Source organism: Pantherophis guttatus, chromosome 12 (genome assembly GCF_059756535.1).
Source record: "Pantherophis guttatus breed Tessera chromosome 12, ASM5975653v1, whole genome shotgun sequence".
Classification (NCBI taxonomy): domain Eukaryota; kingdom Metazoa; phylum Chordata; class Lepidosauria; order Squamata; family Colubridae; genus Pantherophis; species Pantherophis guttatus.
The window spans coordinates 7,311,725-7,332,951 of NC_142074.1; the positions used below are offsets into that span (position 1 = coordinate 7,311,725).

Sequence of the window (21,227 nt, forward strand, 5' to 3'; positions counted from 1 at the left end):
ACTGGGAGAAAAAGCGCTGAACTTGTTTGTTGTCCAGCCGAGCAAACAAATCGATGATGGGTAGACCGAATCTCCGCACCAGGTCCTGAAACAACTGTGGATGGAGACACCATTCTGATAGATCCAGATGCGATCTGCTCAGCCAATCCACTTGAACGTTTAAATTGCCGGAGATGTGCTCTGCTTTCAGAGATAGTGTGTACCTCTCCACCCAGCTCATTAGTCTTTCTGCCTCGTCCATGAGGGATTTGGATCGAGTGCCCCCTTCTCTGATGATGTGTGCTTTTGTTGCCATACAGATCAATACATGCTGACCTGTCACTGTGCCTCAAAAGTGTTTGAGAACAACTTGCACTGCCCTCAACTCCAGCCTGTGCTGTTGTTCCACTGGGGACCATTGTCCCTGAGCCACCTGAGAACCCAAATGTGCGCCCCAGCTGAAAAGGCTTGCATCTATGGTCACCATGATGCGTTCGGGTTCCCGGAACACACACCCTATTTGAAGTGCCAGAGACGTCCACCATCTCAAGGAAAGTCGGACCTGTGGTGGAATGACCACCCTGGTCCTGGAGGTGCTGCTCCCTGTTCTCTGGAATGGTAGTAAAAACCATTGTAGCAGACGAGCATGATGTCAAGCCCAAGGCACAATTGAAATGCACAAAATCATTTTCCTGAGCAACTGTGATATCATGAGCAACATAACCCACCATTGGGACAGAATTTGTGTCACTAACTCTCTGAGACTGATTTGTCAATCAGGTGATAGAAACACTTGGCCTTTGTCGAGTCGATCACCACCCCCAGGTGAAGGATGCGGGTTGTCGGTTGTGGTGACTTTTCTTCAGGTTGAGGGAAAACCCATGTTGTTGGAGAGTACAAATCACCATCTCTCTGTCCTGTGCCGCCTGCGACGGGGAGGACAACAGAATCAAAATGTTGTCTAAGTAGTAAAGTATGCGTACCGGGATCTCCCAGACAGTTGCTGCTACAGCCACTAATAGTCTGGTGAATGTTCTCGGAGCCGATGAAAGGCCGAAAGGCATGGCCCGATATTGGAAATGACGATTGGCATAAGTGAACTGGAGATATTTGCGATGTGATAGGTGGATCGGAACATATAAGTAAGCTTCCTTGAGGTCCACTGACTGTAAGAGAGCAGGCAGAATTAACTCTAGTCCAATTAAGACCAAAGGACACCACTTTTCAATCCAGATATTAAGGCTGCGCCCAAAATGACCACTCACACAATTGCCAGTACTAAATTAGATGCTGGACTCAGAATAAAGAAATACAGGCCTGGCAGGAATAGGTACAAGATGTCATCACGATGCTGCATACAAATTGCAGGAATTGGCAATGTGAAGCCTCACATGCAATTCCAGCGTGGAAGGGACAGAACTCCATATTGCTGCCTTTGATGAGATCAGGGAAGATGGTCTGGAGCCCAGATGCGTCTAACTCACCTCCCAGCACCGAGGAAGGTGGAATCAAACACCTCACAAATTCCAGACTCTCAGCTCCTTCTATAATCAAAAATCCAGAAAAACAAAAATTCTAAATAAACTAAAACAAAAAATCTAAATTCTAATTGCTAGAGCAAGCAAAACTCAAGTCTCTATAGCTGACTGAGTGAAAAAGACTGAAGCTCATCGAGCAAGGAGGCATGGCTAAACACTTTGAAAAAAATCTAAACTCAGTCTCTGGTTAATAGAGGAGAGTTAACCCATGCATGGATTATCCGAACATCACACTGGAAAATGTTTCTCTTCTCATCAAGAAGCTTCTTCAGTTCTGACTCAAGCTTCTTGGGTGAGAATCAAAATGTCTCCAAGGAAAAACAAAGAAAGTCCAGTTGCCTTTTGAAGAAAAAAATAATACCTTTGGGACAACCATGACCTGGATGGCTGAGAATTTCCATAGACATTCAGCCAGATACAAATTACAGATGGTCAATTTTCTTCAACATAAAGTATAGGCAACGAAGCTACAGAAGCAGTCATCATTTAAACAAATTACTGTATTGGTGGTAACTCACATACCTGAATAAAATCATGATGAAATGACAAGGTGGACAAGCCAGTAGAAAAATCTGATATTTAAACAAAAAACAAAACAAAAAGGAGTTAGCATCAAGGTCTTTCTATTTAATTTAATTGCATCTTTACATAAATGCATAGAGACAGAAAAAGCACACATGAAAGAAATTACTCATATTTTATTTTTAAACCACTCAATCAGACGTTTAAAGCTTGCAATGATTACTATTCAAATATTCCCAGGACAACATACATTTATTTATTTATTTATTCGTTCATTTATTTATTTATAAAATTTATATGCCACCCATTTCACAATTGAACCACTCTGCTGATATCCAGGAGGAACTAACTAACTACCGTAACTAACTAACAGGGAATAGTGCTGTTGCTCTAATCCAAAATCCATCCCCACCTCCCAATTCTCAACCTCTCCTTCTGTTGTGCAAAGAAGCAGAGGCAGGATGGAACAACTAATGGAATCAAGAAGCACACTAGCTAGCGAAGATGACGTCTTTGAAATGTCCTTCTGGGTCACTTGTGAGAATGATCCCATAAGACACACTTTAAAAAAGCAACACTTTTTTAGTATGAAGATGAAAGTTATCTTCATCTAGATCAGGGATCACAAACTGTTTAGTTCATTGACCAGTTCATGAAGCATCAGATGATTCATCATTTCCCATTCGACTTTGACAGGTCATCCTCGACTTACGACCACAATTGATGCTAAAACCTCTGTTGCTAAACAAGTCAGTGGGTTAAGTAAATTTTGCCCCATTTTACAACGTTTCTAGCCACAGTTGTTAAGTGAATCATTGCTGTTGTTAAGTTAGTAACATGGTTGTTAAATGAATCTGGCTTCTCCATTAACTTTGTGTATCAGAAGGTCACAAAAGGGGATCACATGACCCCAGGCACTGCAATCATCATAAAAACATGCCAGTTGCCAAGTGCCTGAATTCTGATCACGTGACCACCGGGATGCTGCAACAGTCATAAGTGTGAAAAATGCTCATGTCATTTTTTCAGTGTTGTTATAACTTTGAACTGTCTTTTACACAAATGGCTGTAAGTCAAAGACTTCCTGTAATAGTACTATAAATAATAATAATATTGACTTTGGATAATCCCATCATTTCTTGGGGGTTGATAGTGGTCACTTTGGGGAACCTTGCTGTAGACAGATATAGTCACAAAGGAGTTTGGTGATGCATTTATTTGAGACAAGAGTGACCCAGTTTATTTCTTTATATTTGTCAGGAGTACTTATCCAAAATCATTTGTCATCAAAAATGTAGTATGGGACCTCAACTTCATAACTCATTTAAGGAGATGCAGAACTGGATCATGGAATGGAATGGAATGGAATGGAATGGAATGGAATGGAATGGAATAGAATAGAATAGAATAGAATAGAATAGAATAGAATAGAATAGAATAGAATAGAATAGAATAGAATAGAATAGAATAGAACGAGTGTTGGTCTTACCTGAACGCTTCTTCTCGTCGTGATGAAGGATAATACAATTCACGGGTTGTATTATCCAATCAGCACGACGGAGAACAGTCAGCCTCTTTGATGCTTGCTTGCTTTCGGCTGCCATTGTAACGGGAGGGGGGAGGCATTGCTGGTATTTGGGAGGGGGGAAAGTGAGCTGGTGGAGATGTCTCGGAAAAGGGAGGAAAATTCTCACTGTCTTCATAGCAGTTGCAGAGAGAGCTGATAGCTGTCAAGGTCAACTGCTCTGGCATACCAGATAGATTGGAGGGGGGGGCGAAGAAGTATCCCACATGAAACCTTGGGGAGATGTGGATTGGACACTCAACGGGTGCTTGGGGGGAGGGATTTGGGGGATGCTTTTAATATGTAATTTTCGTGCCTATTGCCTCAGGCTTTGCTTTGCTTTCGCTGCATTCAGTTCATACTCAGTAAAATACCTTTCTCTACAAACATGGAGTTGGGGTTTTTCTTTCTTGAGTCTTGAATGCAGGCACACCTGACAAGAACAGGATTTTTTTATTGGCCAACTGTATACAACCAGTTTCATTGTATACATGATGTACAATGACAATAAAGGCTATTATTATTAGTGTGATTGGACACACAAGGAATTTGTCTTCAGTGCATAACCTTTCAGTGTACATTCAAACAACAAAGCTATAAGTTATCATAGATCATAAATCGTAAGATGCAATCATAAATATTAAGATACAAACAACAAGTGATAAATCTTAAGATACCCAATAAGAGAAGATAGCAGGGAAGATGAGAAATGAGTTGACAAAGATAAAAAGACGACAAGGATAATAGCAATACAGCCCTACTACATGGGTAAATATCCTTAGACATAAGACAGTGCTGTGGGAACTGGGTGTTCAGCAGAGTGATGGCACTAGGGGAAAAGCTGTCTTTGTGTCTAGTTGTTTTGGCATGCTATGCCCTATAGCAGTGATGGTTAACCTTTGCGGCACCGTGCCAAAACTGGGCTTGTGCGCATGTGCTGGAGCACCGGAACCTGGAAGAGAGCAGTGGGCTGGTGCGCATGCGTGCGGTGGCCAGCTGCTCTTTCGGGTTCCGTCATGTCCATGCGTGCCGGATAGCTGGTCAGCAGCTAGTGACGGTGCATGTGCCCACAGAGAGGGCTCTGTGTGCCACCTCCGGCATGCGTGCCATGGGTTTGCCAAATTGGCCCTATAGAACCATCCCGAGGGGTGGAGTTGAAGCAGTTTCTGTCCATGGTTGTGAGGGGTCTGTAGATATTTTCCCAGCCCTCTTTCTGTTTCATGCGCTATACAGGTCCTCAATGGAAGGCAGGATCTAAAATAATTCTCATTGGACTCTTTTTGTCAAACTCCTAGTTTCTATGAGTTCATTTCAAATTAGCTATAACTTCCATCATGTAGTGTCAGCAGTGAATATGGTCTTACCAGCTGCCAGCAATTACTGCCAAAAGAGACTATTTCTAAAGTTATATTTCTTTTAATTATTCTCAGACTCTACTCCAAGGAAGATGAAATTATGCAATCCAAACAAGCTACAAGGCACTTAGTTAGATTTAGCCTTATGATGCTGCGTAAACCCAATCTTTGAAGCTTCTACAATAGACCATGAACATTATGCTAAGCTATAGCTTTTAACCTACTGCACCCCATCCCTCGCTTGCTTCCATGGTGATTAGCTTGGTCTAGTGATAAGGTATCAGGCTAGAGAGCAGGGAAATGGTGAATTCTAGTTCCACCTTAGGCAAGAAAGGCAGCTGGGTGACTAGGCCAATTACCAGGAGCTGGTAAGTTCTAGCCCCTATCTTAGACATGAAAGGGAGCTGGGTGCATTTGGGCCAATCACCAGGAGACTGGAAGTTCTAGTCCTGCCTTAGGCATGAAAGCCAACTAGGTGACTTTGGATTAGTCACGCTCTCCCTCAGCGCCAAACATCTCCTAGGATTGTTGTTGTGGGAAAAATAGAAGGAGGAGGTAGGAGTATTAGGTATGTTTGCCACTTTGAATTTCTTATAAAGTAATACAGTTAAATAAAAATCAAATAAAGAAAGAAAAGTACAGCAGGACAGAACCTACATGTGAATATTTCTGGCTGATTCTAGGAATATTCTGGAACCCCAAGGGCTAAGACCAAATTGGCAATTCAGCTCCCTTTACAGACCACAGCAAATCCAAAGGGCATCCTCATGCCTCCTGTCCATGAAACTAACAGGGTATTATGGCACCCACTTCTTGGAAAAACTTTTGTCATTTTTTAGCTGAGTCAGCACTGCAGCCAAAGTAGTTTTGACCTGCTTGTAATTTGTCAGAAAGGCTCAACTGCTTTCTGCCAAAGTTGATAAGAGACAGAAAGAATGATCGGAAAAAAACACCAGCCAACAATTCAGGGAAACCAAACATGCCACAATTGAGTGTGTACTTTTAGGGTTGAGGCAATGATAATTGACAATGAGCCTTATTCCCTCAAAAATGGAATGCAATTCTAAACTTGAACAATTTGAGTGATGCAAAAAGAATAATACTGGACTGATAGAAGAAGATATTTGTAAGTCAGGGTTGGACTGTGGGGTCCTTGGTGCTCTCTGAGCTTGGTGGCTTTTTTGCAAACATTTGAAGACCTAAGTAGGTAACATCATCTGTGCTAGAAGGGAGGAGGAGAAGGAGGAATTTTCTTTCAGTTTTCTTGCAGATATTTTACCAAGCTAGGTAACATCATCAGTGCTACAACCCCACTCCCTTCTTACACTGATGATGTTATCTAGTTTGGTAATGAAACATCTGCAGAAAAATCAGCAAGCTCAAAAAGCCCCAAGGACCCCATGGATAATACTATATTAAGAAGAGAAATGGTGCTGGTTGAAAGAAGCATTTGCCCAAGCCAAGTGAGGCATTAAAGGCATTTCAAGATAATTCTGGCAGTGTTACACTACGACACAGAATTGTTAGTGTACCTGAGGAAGTAACAAGAACCAAAGAACTTGGCTGTTTTATAAGGGGGGAAAAAAGAGAAAAAAAATTCTGCTGACTTTGACACAACTTGTCTATTAAAAACCCGGAGAAGGTGCTGAGCCAGGAGAAGGAAGACTCAGATTCTAATCCTCCCACAGCTCCAGGAGACCCAGGGGTTCAGTGCAAAATACACAACTGTTGTTGTATAGAAAAATAGAGCCTCCAGCTCCTTAATGAAAGGAGGAGCCGGCAAGAAATAAAATAAACACGCAAACAGTAATTGCTTGGTCTGTCACCACTTGCTAAATCCTAATCCAGTTAACAAACTGCAGTGGATGTGTTTGTTCAGTGCGAAAGAGCCCCTGCTAAGCTTGAGTAAGGCTTGGAGTAGAAGACTGCAAGGTTTTATCTTCTCCCCTATTTTAGTGATGTGATTAGAGTTAAGATAAGGCACCTACATTTGACAAACAGGTGTGGTAGCTCTTCACACCCCAATCAGCTTTGCTTGGATATGACAAGAAAACCGCTCCCTATCTTGCTAGAGATAAGCGTGCCAAGGGTCTTCAAGGGCTGGCTGACTGAACCCTTAGTACAGGTAGTCCTCAACTTACAACGGCAATTGAGACCAAAATTTATGTTGCTACGTGAGAAATGTGTTCAGTGAGTTTTGCCCCATTTTACGATTTTTCTTGTCAGGTTTGTTAAGTGAGTCACTGCAGTTAAATTAGTGACTTGGTTGTTAAGCGAATCTGGCTTCCCCATTGACTTTGCTTGTCAGAAGGTTGCAAAAGGGGATCACGTGACCCCAGAACACTGTAATCATCATAAATGTGAGTCAGTGTCAAGCATCCAATGTAAATCATGTGATCATGGAGATGCTGCAATGGCCATAAGTGTGAAAAATGGTCATAAGTCACTTTTTCAGTGCCATTGTAACTTCAAATGGTCACTAAGCGAACTGTTGTAAATCGAGGACTGCCTGTACAGGTAATCCTCAACTTGCAACCATTCATTTAGCAACCTTTCATAGATACAATGACACCAAAAAAGGTGCCTTACAACCAGTCCTTGCACTTTCAACAACAACAGCATCCCCAGGGTCACGTCATCAAAATTCAGGCAACTGACATGTACTGATGACCATGCTAGGATCATGTGATCACCATTTATGATATTCTCAACCAGCTTCTGGCAAGCAAAGTCAATAGGCAAATCCAGATTCGCTTGAAGACCTCATGATTCACTTACCAATTGCAGTGATTCGCTTAATAACCATGGCAAAAGGCGATAAACCTGGGCGCAACTCATTTAGCAACTGCTTGGTTTAACAACACAAATTCTGCTCTCACTTGTGATCGTAAGTTGAGGACTACCTGTACATGGAAAAACAAAGCACTGCTCTTTTCTATTGTGCAAATGCCATTTCATGGTACAGTTAGTCCTCGACTTACGACCACAATTGAGCCCAAAATTTCTGTTGCTAAATGAAACAACAGAACAACCAGAGATTAAAATCCAGGAAAAGCTTCCTTAGGTCGACGGAAGACTTCAAAGAATTTGAAAGCAGAGAGGACCTATGGAAAGCTACAAAGAACCAACCCTGCCAAAAGCTGGCAAGTATGGAAATCATTGAATAGACGGCAGACGGGTACAACAAGATCCAGAGACTCTCTGAACAAATGGGCCTCTCCCGTGGCTTCTGTTCTTTGCGATTGTGGTGACATGCAGACAACAACACATATGTATACCTGTCCTTTGTGACCTGATCAGTGTAGGACTTCATGGTAGCACGACAAAACACAATTAATGTTGCTAGTTTTGTACATATTTTAATCTTGTATTTTATATTTTGCATTTTATGTCATATACTATAATTGCATAGTATGCAATTGTGATGCTTCTGACACAAATAAACACACAAACTGCTGCAAGGGAGAAAGCAAGGCAGGCAGGGAGACCCAAAACTCTTCTCTGTTGCTCTAGAAAAGAAGCCTGGGATCTCTGAGAACAACGGTGGGCTGCTCGCCAACTGATGGGCTTCCATGCGCCAGTCACGAAAGATCTGTTTTTTGCAAGGAAAACTTGACCCATTGGGATACTGGGTCTTCCCAAGGGCTCTGGACTGTCAAGGCCCTGATGCAAATTAATACAGAAGCAAGAAATTGAGTATGATGCTTTGCAACAAGCTGGATTCCCTAACTCTTTTTATTATTATTTAAGATTTAATCTTCAATTCGATTCACAGTCTAGGACTGGTAAAAACTTAACAGTGCAAGTCCTAACCAAGAACCTAAGTCCTGTTAAGGTAACATATGAGCATATAGGCAGTTCCAAGTTGTTGTTGTTGTTGTTGTTCTTACAAAGAGAATCTGATTTAGAACAGGGGCCACTTCTATCCCAAACACCAATGCCAGCCAAGGTAGAAAACTCTTTACCTGTCCTCGACAATAGCATTGAATTCAGCAAAAGCAAGCTCTCGCTGGCTGCTAAATTGGAAATTATTTAACTTCATCACTTGATTGGGAGATTTGTGGCTTTTAACAGCCAAAGTCATTTTCCACTGTGGGATAGAAATTAAAAATCCAACATCTGTGATGTGCACTTCTGCAAACGATTAATCCTTGCTTGCAGAATCCCCCAATTTAAACCTGCATGTAAAACATGCTTCTATATATAACAGTAAATCACCTCCAGATGTTCTCACACATACAAGCTGTCGCTTAGGGTTTTTGTTAGAGAAAGAAGGCCGGGTGTCACTTATTTTAGGCTGGCGTTTGCAAGGCACAATGTACCTGTGAATTAATTTTTACTTTGCCCTTTTTGCAAAATAACTCACAAGCACAACTGCATTTCAAAACGGTGGATGGGAAATAATGAGGAGTTATTTTAAAATGTCGGAGCAGAGCAGGTTCTCTATTTTTTAACATTTTTGGTTGGCAGCTCCAGTTACTGGGTACTTTGTCTAAAGCAGAACCTCCCCCCAAAAAGGGGGAAACGACAGCTCCTCATATCTTGTGCACCACCTCTCTTTCTCAAAACTTATTTCTAAATATTAGTCTCCTGTAGCAGACGGTATATAAGATTAAACATTGAGAAAAAAGGGAATCGACTGGCTGCAATTTGTTGGGACTGCAGGCTACGACTACATTGTAGACTTCAGTTCTGACATATTGCACAAGGTGGTTACATCATGAAGAATAGGCAATGGAAGCTTTTATTTCATTAAAAATTTAATTAAAATAAATCTAGGACAAACAGAGGTAAGACATCTCCGTTCCCACCAAAATCAACAGAAATTAAATTTTCAGACATCTTGGAAGCAAATATCATTTTGCAAGGTTTATTTATTAATTGAATTAATATAGTGTTACTCCAGGCAGCATACTGTGATCTAATTAGATTTCAGTGATCTAATGCTATCTGTTTGCTCAAGAAATTAAAATATATGGAGCCTTGGAAACTTCTTGTGCAAGCTGGCATATATTTACAATAGTTGCAGCATCCCAGGATCAGGTGGTTGCCATTTGCACACTTTTCCAGATAACTTCTGACAAGCAAAGTTAATGGGGAAGCTGGATTTGCTTAACGACTGCAGCAATTCACATACCAATCATTACAAGAGTTTGTAAAATTGGTTGTGACTGACTTAATAACTGCCTTGCTTAGCAATGGAAATTCTGGTGCCAATTGTGATTGTAAGCTGAGGACTTACAAATACCAAGTGAATACCAGGTGATAAATAGGAGGTGCTTACAAATACCAGGTGAGGCCTTTCTCAATCTTGTATAGCTCTTCTCCCCACCCAAGAGACTTTCACTGGCCTCCCATTTTGCAAAAGGGGACCAAACTCAAAATTTCATTCTACTCAATTCTATTTTCTCTTCCAAGAGGCCCTTTTTATATTCCTAGACCAGTGATGGCTAACCTTTTTGCCGTCGCGTGCCAAAAGCGGGGGTCACGGGGGGGTCGCAGGTGCGGGTGCCCACATCCATAATTCAATGCACCCTGCCCTCCTGCGCATGTGCACGTGACCCCCCCCAATACTTCCCCCTGCTTTTGGCACGTGATGGCCCAATGGGCTCGGTAGGCCCATTTTTTCCCCTCCCCAGGCTCCAGAGGCTTTCTAGGAGCCTGGGGAGGGCAAAAACAGCCTTCCCCATCCCCCCAGAGGCCTTCCGGAGGCTAGAAACAGCCAATTTCCTGACTTCCGGTGGGACTGGAAGGGCCTGAAAATCAATTGGCTGGTGCACACATCCACGCTGAAGCTGAGCTAGGGCAACACTCGTGTGCCCACCAATATGGCTCCGCGTGCCACGTGTGGCACCCGTGCCATAGGTTCGCCATCACAGTCCTAGACCAAGCCAAGTCCAAAACCGCTAGGCTAGGGGATTTCTAAAACCTGGTATTTGTACAAATTAGCCATCAACAAACACATAGACATAAACAGTATCTACAGAGTATGCAAAAGAGACAATCAACAGGCCAAAAAGAGAACCAGAAAAACACCTCCCCACCAGCAATCAGCACCCAGAAGAGCATAGATTAATACCAAGATTAACATCAGACCAACAATCAAGTAAATAGTACCCCAATGAAGAAACTGCTGAACAAGCCAACAGTAAGCAGCCCAAGGAACCTCTAAGACCACTCCCATCAATATTGACAGGGCAAGCCACTAGAACAGGGCTGTCAAACTCCCAGCCAGATGCATCATGTGCTGGCCACGCCCATGCCGGTTTAGCAAAGGGGGAAAAAGTCCCAATACATCACATGATGCCACCGTGATGACGTGAATTTGACACTACTGCACTAAAATATAAATTGAGAGCAAACCCCATTCCTTACTAACACTGATGATGTTACCTAGTTTGGGTACTGAAGCATCTACAAGAAAACAAACAAGCTCAGATAGGACCCTTCATTTCAACCCTGAGCTACAAATATTCTCTTTTATTGATATTCTGGTTTCAACCAAGCAACTCTAAACCACACTGCGGTTCTCCCTGAAAGTGGAAAGGGGGGGGGCTTAGAAAACACTAGCAATCCACATCTGTGCAAAAGCACATCGGTTGCTTTAGAATAGCACTTGATAGCTCTTAAGGGCAAACAGACTCCCTCTTTGTCTTTTGTTGTTTCCCTGGCACATTTTGTAAAGAGCCGCATTCACAAAAGATAACAACCTCCTTTTTCTTTCCACTATTTTTAGAAGAGGAGGAAGAGGAGGAGGAGGAGGAAGGAGGGGGGAAAACAACAACTTGAACGGGGTTCCTGTCAGATTACATTTATGTTATTGCTTCCCTCCCAGACTTCAGCCTTACAGATTGAAAAGCAGCTTCAGGGAAACTAATCTGCATTTGACAAGAGTTGAAAAGTTGGGATATGACAAGAAAGCTCATGCTAGAGATAAGTGTGCCAAGGGTCTTCAAAGGCTGGCTGGTTGAACCCTTAGTACAGGTAGTCCTCAATTTATGACAATTGAGCCCAAAATTATGTTGCTAAGTGAGAAATGTGTTCAGTGGAATATAAATTTTACCCATTTTAAGATCAGCTGTACAGAATGTGGCATGATGGGGAAGTTAACACATCCCACTAAGCTAGGAATCAGCAACCTGTTCAAACAGGGGGCCTACCTGCACAATGTTACACAACGTCTCAACCTTGGAGCAATGGTGTTTTTGAAAGCAAGAATGACAAGAAAGCCCAAGTCTTCTGAGAGTTTAGGTGAAAACACAAAGTTCATGAGATTTGGTTATCTCACGAGCTTCAGAAGCTTTTTAGAAACAACATAGCAGGCAGAATCGTAGAACACAGAAGCAGAGGGCTGGAAGGGACTTCAGAGGTCTTCTAGTCCAACCTCCTGTTCAAGGCAGGAGCCTTACACCATCCCACTCAAATGGTTGTGCAGTCTATCCTTGAAAACCTCCAGTGAGCCTGCATCGAGGGGGTTCAGCCAGATGACCTCTGAGGTCCGTTTCAACCCTATGACATTTAAGAACTATTGAACAGCATTGAGTATGACAGATAAGTGACATGTACAAAGTCAGACAACAAACTCTAGTTAACATCAAGCAACACTATTAAACAAAAATATTGTTATTCATATAATCCTATCTGTTACTTGAACAATATCTATCCTTACCTCTCCGCTGGTCAGTTTCAAATCTCCCCAGGTCAATCTGAGTTCTTTCGATAATTTTTAAGCGACCACTGAAATTGTTTCTAGTTAGGGTCAATGTTGGTTTTCATTTTCTTTGCTGGTAGTACAAATAGTCCTCCGTCTTACAACATTTCATTTAGTGACTATTCAAAGTTACAATGGTGCTAAAAAGGGGACTTATGACCATTTTTCACACTTACAACCATTGCAGCATCCCCATAATCATGGGACCAAAATTCAGATGCTTGGCAACTGGCTCATACTTAGGACAGTTGCCATGTCCCAGGGTCATGTGATCATCTTTCGGGACCTTCTGATGAGCCAGTTTCAGGGAAGCCAGATTCACTTAACGATTGTGTGACTCATTTAACAACTGCAGTGGTTCACTTAACAACTGAGGCAAGAAAGGTTGTAAAATGGAGCAAAACTCAACAAATGTTTCTCTTAGCGACAGAAATTTTAGGCTCAATTGTGGTCATAAGTCAAGGACTACCTGTAGATTTTTATCATCCATTCAGTTTCTTGTTGTTACTACAATGTATTTTTTCTGGCTTTAGCAAATGGTTACTTCTCGCTTGGATTACTGCAACTTCCTCTACATGGGGCTGCCCTTGAGGTGCACCCGGAGGCTCCAGCTGGTCCAGAATGCGGCCGCGCGGGTTGTTATGGGAGCTCCCCGTTACTCCCGCGTAACACCTCTCCTACGCGAGCTGCACTGGTTACCAGTGGTCCTCCGGATCCGCTTCAAGGTGCTGGTACTTACCTATAAAGCCCTACATGGCTTAGTTCCGGGGTATTTGCAGGACCATCTCCTACCCGCCTCCCACCGTCCTGTCCACTCACACAGGGCTGCCCTCCTCAGGGTACCGTCGACCAGACAATGTCGGCTGGTGACGTCCAGGGGTAGACGCTGTGGGCGCTCCTGCCCTCTGGAATGAGTTACCCACCGAGCTCCGGACGGCCCCTGATCTCCGCTCCTTCCGTCGAGGCCTAAAGACTTGGCTGTTTCAACAAATGGGTTGATTCTGATTCTTGGGTTTTATTATTTGTCCCTGTTTTAATTGGTTTTTAATTAGGATTTTCCTTTATTATTGTATGTTTTTTAACTTGTGTTCACCACCCTGAGTCCTTTGGGAGAAGGGTGGCCTATAAATATTTGTAAATAAATAAATAAATTTGATTTGTTTCAAAGAGCTTGGGTCTTCATGGCAAACATTAAGAAAAACAAAAGCATGATGCTGTTATTACGTATTGCACAGCAAGGTAAATAGAGTCACCTAAAGCCTGGTTTCTAAAATATACTTCAGCAGGTCCTGCAAAACTGATTAGGATGAAGAAGGGGAAGTAGAAATTAAATATTTACCTATGTTATTTTTAAGGCTGGCTTTTTTTTCTTTTTTTTTCTTTTTTTGCTTCTGTTTTTAAACATTTATAAATAACAATATAGCACAGATTTTGTTACTAAGCTCAAAAAATTACATTTCTTTTTTAATATCATGAAAACAACATATTCTGCTTGGTATCTCTTATTAAGATTATTTGGAACATTAATTGCCTATTTTCAGGAATTACCCTAACTTTTTTTTCAAAAAAAAGTCTTTGTTTTAAATTTAAAAAACAAAGAGAATGTTATTCTCCCAATAACGCGCTTAAGACGTTCCTATTTCATCAAGCTGGCCTGACCTAAATTTTCCTCTTTTAAATGGGAATTTTAAATTTGGTTTTAAATTATTGGGGTTTTAAAATGGTTCAGCCAAATTTATTTAATTTGTTTTATCTCTATTTTAAATTTTGTATCTATATGTTTTATTTTATGGCTGTTCACCACCCTGAGTCCTTCGGGAGTAGGGCGGTATACAAATTTAATTAATAATATAATATAATATAATAATAATAATAATAATAATAATAATAATAATAATGAAATTGCTAGAAATAATTGTTTGGAAAGAGTCACTGAAGGTCCAGTGGCCGTGCTGGATTAAGGATGCATGGGGTAAAAACATTCTTATCTTCATAGAAGATTTTAAGAAAAACCCTGAAGTGCTAGAATTATACGAGGATTACTAACTATGGATTATGGTAACAACCAGTAGTGCTATTCAGCTGATTCTATCCAGTTCAGGCAAACCGGCATCGGTGGCTGCGGGAGGCTCCTCCCACCCACACGGAGTTTATCATGTCTCGTTTTTGATGCTCTGTGCCTGCATGCACGCGCTCCCATTTGCGAACCGGTAGCGTAGGTAAGTGAATACAACCCCTGGTATTTCCAGCATTGCATTAATTATGTAGATGAACCTCCTGGCACCTGGAATTCATCAACATCTGGAGGTCCCATCAATGAGCTTTATTAATGGGTTTCTGGTTTGCTACTAGCATTATCTACGCCAGTGGGAGAACCATCTTTGACTCTCTTGACCTGTTGGATTTCAACTCCCATCAGCCTTAAACAACAGGACCAAGCAATTATGGAATCGGTTGGGTCAAAACTCAGTCCCTTCGCCTTGTTGCTAAGGCTTGGCCACTTCCAGAGGTGTGGCCTTTGACTCTCAGAATTCCCTGATAGGGCCATTGCTATTGGAAGTTGCTATCTGCACATCTAGAAATCACCAAAGTTGAATAACCTCCACCATAAATGCTCCTTTGGCAGAAATGGGGGGAGGGGGAGAGAATTTTGCATAAACTTTTTTCGAGAGCATCTATTTTTAGTTCAGATTAATTTAATTTCTTTACCTTCTTGTATTAGACACCTCTCTTTACTTTCAAGGTTGCTCAGACCAATTACAACCACATTACAATCTTGAAAATAATTGAAAAAACAGACTAAGTAATCTATGCAGATCAATTGTCCAGATCAATCCACTAGCCCAATATAATTTGGCATACTCCCTGCAAAATCCTGATTTCTAGTAAAATATCACACCATTTCAAGTGAACACTCTTATGGAGAGCAGTGGTGACACCTTCTCACCAAATTACAGCAAGGGTGGGGAGTAGCTCTGGTGATCTCAAAAATGAGATTGGAAGGCCACTATCCAATGTGGGGCTTTGGGTGACTTATATTTCACTGCAGTCTCAATGCCTCCAGAACCCAGAATTTAATCTTCCTTGTTTCCCGGCTTTTTTGCCCTTGTGTCACTTTCTTTCCAGCTCAGTCCTAATCATGGACAGTTCCACTATCACCAAGTTAAGACGAAAACAAACTCTAAGCTTGTTTAACTTTGTGTCCTTTCCCACAGATCTCCCTTTGAGTTCTGTTTGGTTTTGTGCACCGGGTAGCAATGACTTTTTCCATGCAAACTGAAAACTGACAAATGACTAAGATTGGACCAGTGGAAATTATTTTGCTAAACGAATGGACTCTGGATTTCATGCGTTCCCTACAGGAAAACAGAAAGTTGACTGAACTCGCTGCCCATCAAAGTCTCTCCTTGCTTAAAGCAATGTTGTTGCCAGAAATACTGGATGAAAACAAGCAAGCCCACCTGCTGAACTGAACAAGCTTCTTGATGAGAAGTGAAATGTTTTCCAAGGAACAAAATCAAGGAAGTCCAGTTGCCTTTTGGAGTAGCAGCTTTGGGGCAATCATGATCTGGATGACTGAGAACCTTTCCTGCCAGGTCTCCTTTCCCAGAGCAATGGAGCACTATTCCGCCTCTTATCTATGGAGATTCTTAGTCATCTAGGTCATGGTTGTCCCAAAGGACTTTGTTTTTGTTTTAACCCTTTTGCTTCTCATTCAAGAAGCTTCTTCAGTTCCTTCTTCAGAACCGAAGAAGCTTCTTGGATGAGAAGCAAAACGTCTTCAAAGAAAAATAAAGTGCAAGTTGCCTTTTGAAAAAGCAGCTTTGGGTATTCCACTTCTCCTGAAACTAAACTTAGCATCTCTTGAGGGTCTCCAAAAGGCTATTACAACAGCCACCAAAACTGTCATTTTCATCCAGTAGAATGGAGAAATAATTAAATATCAGGACAGTAATTATGTTAATGAGATTTAAAATTAATTTGAAGCCTGAATGGAAATTAAAATTACAGCTGGTGTCTCACTCTGACCCACTCCCCATCTTCTGCTTCCTTCTAGAAGCACCCCCACCCCTCTAATTCTGAAACATCACTCCAGCAAGACAAATGCAATGCCTCATTCCAAACCAGCTGTAAATCTCAGTTGTGCATAAACATAAACCATTCAACAAGAGTTGCTCACTGTTTCCTTAACTGAGAACGATTAACTGGCTTTTTTTACTGAGTTCAGTGGATCCAGGGCATCAAAAAGAAAAAGAAAAAGGCGAGGTGGGCCTGGCTGCACATAAAAAACAGGCAGAGCTTTGATCATGGGCGCCATTTTGGTTTTTTTTACTCTATCCTTGGACACCCAGGAGTAACCTTAAAGTTTTGAACATGCTGATTTTTTAAATCTAAGACAGTTGGATAATCAAATGGAGTTTCCTGGCTGGCCTACCTCTAACTTCATGTCTTGGGGCATCTACAGAGAATCCTCAATTTACAACCATTGGTTTAGTGACCGTTCAAAGTTACAATAGCACTGAAAAAAGTGACTTACAACTGGTCCTCACACCTGCAACCATCTCAGCATCCCTACAGTCACATGGTCAAAATTTGGGCACTTGGCAACTGGCATGTGAACTGCCTAACAACTGTGGCAAAAAAAAAAAAGTTGCATAATCGGACACAACTCATTTAAGAACCACATTACTTAGCAATAGAAATTCTGGTTTCAACTATGGTCCTGTCAAATACAAAATAACAAAGTTCAAAGGTACCTTGGAGGTCTTCTAGTCCAACCCCCTGCTCAAGCAGGACAAGTGGCTCAGTGATGGGTTCCGTCCGGTTCCGTCCGGTTCCACCTGGTTCCGCCGAGCCGGTAGCGGTGACGATATGACGTCACCGAACTGGTTCTCCCCCCCCGCCCCCCCACCCCCACGTTATTCTTACCTTTTATTTGGCCCCACCCCCAATCTATTGCTGCCTCCTGAGTCCCAGCTGATGGGCTATAAGGAAAAAAACTGCTTCAAAGGGCCGCCCTACAGCTGATCAGTGGTAAAAGGCAGTTTGGTGGTAGACCAGTGCCTCCAAAAACAAATGAGTAGACCGGTGCCTGCAAAAATAAATGAGTAGACCAATGCCTGCAAAAATACATGAGTAGACCGTTGCCTGCAAAAAATAAATGGGTAGACCAGTGCCTGCAAAAATAAATGGGTAGACCAGTACAGCTCTGCAAGCAGTTAAAAGCCTGGTAGACCAGTAGCTCTGCTAAATCCTAAAGAATTGTCACATGATCATCAAGCCATGCCCACAAAATAAGCCACACCCACAGAACCGGTAGTAAAAAAATTTAGAACCCACCCGTGAAGTGGCTGTCCAGTCTCTTCTTAAAACTACTACCCACAAACACAAAAACAGCTGGTAACATGCAACTTACATTCCTAGGTTCCTCATTTGACTGGGGAGGGGGGGGAGAGAAACCAGCCCACCGACTGGTCCTGAAAGAGCCTCCCCAGCAGACCCAATTGGCACCAGCCTTGTAGTCTTTCAGAGACCATAAAAGAGATTTGGATTCTCTCAAGTATTTGAATGCTGGATCTGTTCTTTCACTCAGCCTCACCTCTTTGCTAAGGAGAGGCAGAGAGACCAGTTGCAAAGTAAAATTTGGCACCGATAAAAAGAAGGGAATGCAGAAAGAACTATTGGCTAAAATAAAAACAGCTGCCTCTTTGGATACCAAAAGGCCTTTTCCATTTTCAAGCAACCTTGCCTATCTTGAGGCCGCCTAGATAGCTGTGGCCGATGGTAGTTGTAGTACAAACCTTGGGGTCCTTGGCGCTCTCTGAATTTGCTGGTTTTCTTGCAGAGGTTCGGTTACCCTGCTGGATCTGAAATAGCTCCAAGAAAGCCACCAAGCTCGGAGAGCATCAAGGATCCCCCAGTTCAACCCCGAGCTACAAATATTCTCTTCTACTGGTAGTTCAAACTATCTGGAGGAAGACAGTTCATTACCTGCATCATCGTAACCACATGGCACGGGTTCAGCAAGTAGATGACCGTCCTGGAGGCAAACTTGAATCCCACTTCAACTCCAAAGGTCAGGCAGAGGGTCACCAGCAAGACGTTTCTGCCCCAACTTTCCTCCTTGAGCCGGGACTGAGCCAAGAGGTCTGCAGCTTCTCTGGCTGCGGACCTTCTGATCTTCTGCAGAGACACCAGGATCTCCAGAATTCCTATGGTGGTGAAGACCAGGCTCTCCAGCAGACGCTGCTCCCAAGGGATGAAGGCAGCGCATTCGCGACCCCCGTTGCCTTCAAAGCTGGGGTCCACCCCGCCATACATCCAGTCCATCAGGTTGGAGAAGCTGTAGCGACTCATGCTCCAGGGGACTTCCCCACCTGGGCTGGGAGGGAGAGGGGGTGAGTTAGAGAAGATCAAAGCCAGGACACCGTCCAGGGGGCGAACCATGAAACGTCAGGACTCACTTCCTCCACAGACTGCCTGCCCCAATTTCGGGAGCCAGGGGGGGGGGGAGAGGGCTCAGAAGACCCCCCCAGGAGCAGAACCTGGTAAGAAAAGAAGAAAAACATAACACACCTGCCCCACAGCTCCTACCACCCGCCAGAGGCAGGTTTGAGCCTTGATAGTACAGTGGTCTACGCACCCTGTTATTAACACAGCTGCCCGCAATTTACTGCTGGTTCGAATCTCTCCAAGGCTCAATTTTTTATTTTTTATTTTTTATTTGATTTATATGCCGCCCTTCTCTGGAGACTCAGGGCGGCTTACAATATGCTCAGCAATAGCCTTCATCCTTTTTGTATATTTATACAAAATCAGCTTATTGCCCCCACAAACTGGGTCCTCAGGTTGACTCAGCCTTCCATCCTTTCTAAGGTAGGTGAAATGAGGCCCCAGTTTGTGAGGGCAATAAGCTGACTTTGTATAAATATATACAAAAGGATGAAGGCTATTGCTTAACGCATCGTAAGCCGCCCTGAGTCTCCGGAGAAGGGCGGCATATAAATCAAATAAATAAATAAAAAAAGAGGCAGGTTTTGCCAGTTTGGACTACACCTCCCCCGGATAGCCCAGGCCAAGCAAGAACCCCTCTCAGGCGGGCTCACCCCCAGCCAGCCAAGCCTGCCTCAGCCGGGTCGCGAAAGCGGCTGTCCAAAGTCTGTGGCGCTCGCCGGCTGACGAAGTGGCTGGGGCGGACTCGGCCTTTGCACGACGGCCCTGCGAGGGAGGCCGCTTGGGAGCGGGGAGAGAAGCGGGGGAAAGAAAAGGCGGGTCAAAAACCCACCTGTCTCCCTGCCACGTCTGGAGGGGCGCGAAGCTCTTCCCCAGCTCTCCCTCTCAACGCCCGGAAGGGAAGGGAAGGGAGGGAGGGCGCCTCCTGCCCTGCCCTGCCCGGGGTTGCCCACCGCCCACCACCCGCCCCCGCGCGCGCGCTTCCTCCGGCCTCGCAGCCTCTCCAGCCAAGCGGGGGGATCGGGCCGAGGGACCCACCGCCGCGCTCTTGCCTTCCCAGCCGCCCAGACTTAGCAGGGACGCAACAATGTGGCGCTGCCGCCGCCGCCGCCGCCAGCCGAGCTCTGCATCCCCCGCCGACGCGCTGGGCTCGGCCAAAGCAGCAGCCGCGCCGCCGGAGATTGGCTGCGCGGGGCGGCCCGCTCCGCCTCTGGAAGGCGGCTCTTGCGGGGCCGGGGTGGACTGGAGGCGGCCGCGGGGCTGCCTGCGCACCCCCCGCACGTGGCAAGCCAGCAGCTGAAGGAAAGGGAGCCGGGCTGGGGAGGGCGCTTTCGCCCGTGTAGCCCGGCTTGGGCTGCTGCCGTCGGGGGAGCCGGGCTCGCCCCCCGCCGGCTGGGGGAAAACGCCGCCTGGGACCGAAGGGAGAGGAGGAGGAGGAAGTGGGGCCTTCGCTGCCCGTGGAAATTTATTTATTTATTATTTATTTATTGTTCAAATTTCTATACCGCCCTTCTCCTTTCGGACTCAGGGCGGTGAGCAGCCAAAATAAAAAACATCTATACAACATAAACATTACGGTTAAAAATAAGAGTTAAAATAATTTGTAAATTTGGCCCGTCATTTAAAACGTGTCAATTTAAAATCAATATCAAAATTTTAAAACTAACCCTAAAATCAAGACAGACCGAGGGTCTCCCCGCCTCGCTGCCACCCGCTCTCTGCGCGCAGGCAGGTTTGGTGATCGGAGGCGAGAGACGGGCAACGCCACCACCCCAGGAAACCCACCCGAGGAGCGGAGAAAGCGACTTTTTAAAAAAAAATTTGATTTATATGCCGCCCTAGTGACTTAACAACTGCAGTGGTTCTCTTGACAACTGTGGCAAGAAAGGTCATAAAATGGGGCAAAACTCACTTAACAACTGTCTCACTTAGCAACAGAAATTTTGGGTTCAATTGTGGTCGTAAGTTGAGGACTACCTGTACTTAGAAATATTGACACGCTGCTTTGGCAGACCCAGAACGAGGTTTAAGATTAAGCCATCTTTAATATAATTTATCATGATTTGGAGCATTCAGTTATTCAGTAATCGGATTTTAATGATGTT

At 43.7% G+C, this 21,227-nt stretch overlaps 1 protein-coding gene across 4 annotated transcripts in view; it reads right to left on the minus strand.

Moving 5' to 3' along the window:
* The window catches only part of TMEM164 (transmembrane protein 164), a 48,652-nt gene extending 28,340 nt beyond the window's left edge, over positions 1–20,312 (minus strand). The window contains exons 1-4 of one of the 4 annotated variants that reach the window (XM_034435052.2): positions 20,161–20,312; positions 19,134–19,214; positions 18,661–19,051; positions 2,040–2,089 (exon numbers count right to left, since the gene is read on the minus strand). In XM_034435052.2, coding sequence (XP_034290943.1) covers positions 2,040–2,089; positions 18,661–19,026 — 416 coding nt within the window. In that variant the 5' untranslated portion in view covers positions 19,027–19,051; positions 19,134–19,214; positions 20,161–20,312. Of the gene's footprint in view, positions 1–2,039; positions 2,090–18,660; positions 19,215–19,775 lie in introns of all 4 variants that reach the window. The other 3 variants (XM_087877537.1, XM_034435051.2, XM_087877536.1) reach the window with 3 other exon arrangements.
* Positions 20,313–21,227: the final 915 nt, after the last annotated feature.